Raw genomic sequence first — 6,000 nt, forward strand, 5'->3', positions numbered from 1 at the left:
GCCATATTCGTTGTTAAACTGTTCCTTTATCATCATGATAAGTGAGAAATTGACACATTGTCTTTATCTTTTTATCAAAAGCCTCCAACACATATACTGGACAAAAGGGACGGACTTTGCTGGTATTTAGAAGCGCACAGCGTCTAGATTGCATTCAGACGTCTGCGGCGCCATGGTAACCCTGGACGCTGGACATCACGTTACAATGCCAGTAACAGGAAGCCGGCAGCCGCGGAGAGGATTATGGGACTCGTAGTATTCAGATGTCTAGGAATCCGACCGCGCTGCCGGAGCTTCAGTAGGATTGGTTAACAGCCTTTTAAAAGTCAGGTGCAGCGGGTGGAATCTACACCTTGATAAAGTCCCCAGGCGGGGAGGAAACGCGTCGGTGGTGTAAGCCCGCACCTTATATACCCAGTTTGTGCAGCAGCATAGAAGGAGGTTTCCAGAGACCTTGGTGAGCAGGACGGCGTTACAGTGGAGAGAAGGAGAGCCGGTATCCTAAAACTCCAGGGAATTATTACAACATGCCCATTTGAACTGTACGTCTACAGTTCCCATTGATCTGGTAATTACCCCCTTTTACATGCTGGCAAACGGAGGATTCATTTTAATGTTGATTTGTTACAATTTGTTCTAAATTGTTTCTATTGTCTGTATTGTCTCTTATGTAATAAACCTGTTACATGTGGTACTACACCATGAGAGATTTTGTTTATATCCCTTACATGTGGAATATATGCTGAAGGAATTTTCGGCAGAGGAATACGCTACTAAGCGCCGGATAAATCTGCAGATATAGGGCTAAGCCCCCAGGCCATACGTCAAGGCATCTCTGTCACTGGGGGTCCCTAATACTGGGTATGGGTCTGGGGTGTGGGCCCCAACATGCCGACACAGGCTGAGTACTCCAGGGCAGCACACAAATGAAAATTAGTGGGGGTTAGTAAGAAGCACATAAGTGCTATGTAGGGAAGTGAAGGTGTGATTAAAATACAAAATATATACAATGTGATAGGAAAAAATAAGTGTTAATAAAGTGTTAGGGTGTGCTAACCTGGAGCAGACCAGCCCTACCAACACAGGGGGGACCACACTCCCAAACCCATCCCATTAGCAGTAACATATATGTCTGGGCTTAATAGCCCAGTGTAAGGCCACATGATAATGGCGTATAACGTCTGAGAGCCAGCTTACCTGGAGATTCACCCATGTTTTTCAGTGGCTCTAATCATTCATGTTCGTATAGAGATCACCTGTCGCTGATTTCCTTGATCACTTTTGCTTCACAGCTGTACTGTGTACTGAGAATTATGTTTTGATTACTGTAATGTATTTTTTGTGTACCCTGTACTGTCCTTCTGTTGCCATACATAGCGCACAGCGGACCATTTTTGGTGTCTTTATTAATAAAGTGTAACAGTGTAAGAAGTACTGATGTGCCTAGAATCTGCTACATTGTATTTTCATAATCAACTCAACACAAATCAATGCCCCATACAGAGTTGTTAGCTTGGGAATGATAAAATGTCATGCCATCAGAGACGGAGGGTATTCAATGTCAGGTCATGACTGTTGGGCTGGCCCGACAGCTGTGACCCTGTCCCGTTCTCGGTCAGCTCTACGCTGATTCCGCAGGTGGGATTCAATGTCCTGGCTGACGAGCGCTGAGAAGGGGGCGTGGCCGCGAGAAATCAGCGAGATGCGACCGGGAGCTTGTCAATTCCCGGCCGTTCTCAGCAGAACATTCTCGACTGCTTGTGAAGGAAAACAGCATTGAATAGGGCCCCACCGCTATTTCCCCCGCCCCATGGTATCATTAACTATATGGTAAATCTTTTAATTTACTACCAATAGACATTTGTATATTGCATTTTGTTAGACCATTGTGGAACTCATTTGTAAAACCACCACTAGAGGGAGCCCAAGGAAAATGTCATCAGGTGCACCAAAGAAAAGCACACTGAGCAATGTTTACATTTATTTGTAGTCCGCACACATGAAAAGCTTGTCATTTATTACTGTCAAACCTCTCTTACAGACCTGAAATTATGAAATATGGTAGAAGATTGTGTTTTTCTTCAGAACATCTTCATACAAACTGGCAATGCAAAGAATTGTGTTACCTGTGCAAGAGCAGACTATATCATATAAGCAGCCTATTTCTACAGATGTTTGTGTGCTTTTTGTATGACTTTTGCTTGCAGAAAAGGTACCATGTTGTAATATAAGCATTGTCGCATGTTGTCATCTTTATAATGCAGATATTTTCAAAATCTGCTGTTGTAAATGTAATATTACTTAAAGGTTGGTCTTATGTGTAAGTATTTTTCTATGTGTAAATGGTACTTTGGACACAACAAATAAATGATTTGTGTAAATTACACTAGGTGATGTGTATTTTAAATGTTAATTAAAATCTGCATTATTGCTGTTATACAGAGGCGTAGGGAGGGCGGAGCCACCGGAGCTCATGCTCCGGGCGGCTATTGGTCGAATGGCGCCGCCGGCCCGCCCCCCCCTCCGCAAATGATCCCTGCATAAGGATCATACTAAATAGTGGTAACGGCGGGCAGTGTGCGCGGCAGCTGCCCTGCCCGGCGCTTGCCTCCTGCCCTGCTCGCCCAGCGTTCCCTGCCGCCAAGCGCACCGTCCGGGCGGCTGACTCCAGTCCTCTGTCCTGTCTAAATTGCTGCTGCTCGGTCCGGCTTCCGGGCAGCGCAGCGCATCAGCACTCGACTCCTCCCAGAACCAGTCACCTGTCACCTGACTCACTCCCTCCTCCCTGGCTACAGCAGCGTCAACACTCAACAGCCTTCCCAAACGCTGGCTGTGGCCTGGAGGAGGAGAAGTTTTTCAAGGTGGATTTCTATTATTTATTTTTTAAAGCTAATTAATGATTTAAAAAAACTTAGTAATAAACTTGTGGTTTGGGGGATTCGTGAGGCCCGGGGGGGGGGTGTGAATCTCTCTGGCTGCTGCTGTCACCCCAGGTATATTTATTTATAGCTGTCAGCATCTTGTATAGCGCAGCAGATTCCGTTACAGTGTCTTATATAGCGCAGCAGATTCCGTTACAGTGTCTTATATAGCGCAGCAAATTCCGTTACATCGTCTTATATAGAGCAGCAGATTCCGTTACAGCGTCTTATATAGCGCGACAAATTCCATTACAGCGTCTTATATAACCCAGCAGATTCCGTTACAGTGTCTTATATAGCGCAGCAAATTCCGTTACAGCGACTTATATAGCGCAGCAAATTCCGTTACAGTGTCTTATATAGCGCAGCAGATTCCGTTACAGTGTCTTATATAGCGCAGCAGGTTCTGTTACAGTGTCTTATATAGCGCAGCAGATTCCGTTACAGTGTCTTATATAGCGCAGCAGATTCCGTTACACTGTCTTATATAGCGCAGCAGATTCCGTTACAGTGTCTTATATAGCGCAGCAGATTCCGTTACACTGTCTTATATAGCGCAGCAGATTCCGTTACAGTGTCTTATATAGCGCAGCAGATTCCGTTAGTGTCTTATATAGTGTCTTATTTTTTAAGTTTTTTCTTTTCAAATGTAACATGCCAACACATGTTAGCCACGCCCCCAATTCATTACCGGGGGGGGGGGGGGGGCGCGAAATATGCCCCTGCTCCGGGCACCATGGCACCTAGCTACATTGCTGCTGTTATAGTATGTGTATGTGATGCATAGTGCCAGTATTATCCAATCCTATATTGGCCCTTATTCTGCTTCACTAGGTCGGGTGCGAATTCGCACCCTTGCGAGTCATCTAGCACCCACCCTGCGAATGGTGGTACTCCCGCCCCCTTCGCACGCCGGGTTTGTTCGCCCGGCATGCGAATGGATGTTTTACATAAACATCCATTCACATTCCAGCGGGAACCTCCCCCATCTTTCAATGGTCGCTGACCATCGAATGATGTTGAAGGCGCACGCATATGTAAGGGTGGTCCAGACCATCGTAAATATGCATGTAGAAATCCAGGGATTTGGACGGGCAGCTGACTTCCGGTTATGTCAGCTGTCCTCCCCCCGCACGTGTGCATTAGCATGTGTACGCCCAGCGTTTTTATGGGAACGCCCATGATACGCTTGGCGTTCACATATGTTAATTGCCCAGGCCGGAACCCCCACGCCCCTCTCCACCCCCCACTCGAAAGGCAGGGAGCATGCACTCGGCGAACAGATTTAATGACGGGTTTGCATGCTCCCAGCTTATGCACATACACAGAAATGCTGCTGCGCATACGCAAAACATCGGTCCACCTTGTGAATTTGCGCAAGAGCAAGTCAACTAGAATAAGGGCCGTTATCTTTACAGCATACTTGCCTACCTGACCCTCTCCATGCGGGAGAAAATGCTCTGTTCCTGGATTTCCCTGGTAATGTATGATTGCCATCACCTGTGGTGAAACACCTTTACCCAGCTCCCCACAGGTGATGGCAATCATACATTACCAGGGAAATCCAGGAACAGAGCATTTTCTCCCGCATAGAGAGGGTCAGGTATGCTTTACAGTTTCACAACACTCTAGACAGCCAGCTTTAATAAATGTAGACTCCATGTCCAAAATGGAAACCACTTCATTCAGCTGTTCTATAGCAATCTGAAAAGTACTGATATGTAGAACAATCACATTTTTATTTAGTTATTTGGAGCTAATTTATATATGCAAAAGTCTATGGATTTATTAACATTGCTTAATTATATTACAGCTAGAAGCTTAGAAATTAATAAAGCCAAATCTAGAGGGCATTGCATTATCTCATTTAAATTACTGCTGACATCTCTGGATAGTTCCTTAAAATCTCAATCAACAATCCATTAGAGCTCAACAGGAGTAAAACTAAATCCTCGTTTAAGTGTATTTATCCAATTCTTTTTCTCTCTTTCAAATGCTAAATCCATTTTAGCATATGCCCCTTCTTTCTCTCGCCTTTTTCTAAAGCCTAGCAGCTTCTATTACCCTTGTAAATATGAAAGATGCTAATCATATGACATATCACGTCTCAGTCGGAGCTTGGAATAAAGCCTTGAGATGTGGGATCATTGCTTCCAGACAACAGCTTCATCAGCTGGAAAGTTTTTTTTTTTCGTGTGTTTTTTTTTTTTGTCTCTTTCCCTTCAACTCTCAATCCCCCCTTTGTCTGCGGGAAAATGTAGGCAGTACAAGCTTCTCTGACCATATGCTTCACTCTGTATTCTGGCAGTATGCTTTCTGTGTGCGTGTGTGTGTGGGGATGCAGAGGATCCGAAGCTTGCTTTGGCACTACTTACAAATTGTCTTTACAAATGCAGACTTTGCTTTTTAGATCTGCCTACAAATGCATAATCTATATCTATAGTCTGTTACAGAATTTCTATAAACCAGCTAAGAAGGCCAGGTGTCCTATTTAATTGCTGACAAAATGTTATATACAATTTTTCTACATTAAAGTCCATAGCTTTGTACCAGAGTGCCTAAAAGCTTTTGGCCTTTGTGTGACACGAAGACTGCCACATACAGTAGTCAGAACTGGTTACATTTAAAATGCCACATTAGATGGGAATGTATGTATGTATGCATAGAAAAACATTCTGTGATAAACATTTAAAGGCAAAATGATCCTTGGGAAGCAATCACAGACAAATGGCTTATTACTAAATTATTTAGACAATGCACATCACCTAAAAAGTTAATGTAAAATGGTTCTATACAGCAACACTATATAATGTACACATAAAAGTAGTATAGTGTTAGGGAGCAAACTTACATCCAATAATAGTGATCTGGTTACGATGCGAGTGCCAGAATCTCGACGTGAGTGGAGATACCGATGCTGGAATCACAACAGCCCGGGTGTCACAGCAATCCCAAGTATTCCCAGGTGTCATAGTGTTAGGTTGTGGAGGGGGGTGGGGGTTGGTAGGGATTACAGGGAGAAGGTTAGGGTTAGGCTGCCGGGGTATTGGGGTTAGGCACTGAGGGGGAGGGTTAGGCT

General features: G+C 44.4%; 1 protein-coding gene across 4 annotated transcripts in view; it reads left to right on the plus strand.

Moving 5' to 3' along the window:
• ZGRF1 (zinc finger GRF-type containing 1) overlaps window positions 1-2,371 on the plus strand; it is an 82,148-nt gene extending 79,777 nt beyond the window's left edge. For all 4 annotated transcript variants that reach the window (XM_083174534.1, XM_083174533.1, XM_083174532.1 and 1 more), the window contains exon 28: window positions 2,042-2,371. In XM_083174534.1, the coding sequence (XP_083030660.1) occupies window positions 2,042-2,047 (6 nt within the window). In that variant the 3' untranslated portion in view covers window positions 2,048-2,371. The remainder of the gene's footprint in view (window positions 1-2,041) is intronic.
• Window positions 2,372-6,000: the final 3,629 nt, after the last annotated feature.

This window comes from Crinia signifera, chromosome 1 (genome assembly GCF_055691185.1).
Source record: "Crinia signifera chromosome 1, ASM5569118v1, whole genome shotgun sequence".
Taxonomy (NCBI): Eukaryota; Metazoa; Chordata; class Amphibia; order Anura; family Myobatrachidae; genus Crinia; species Crinia signifera.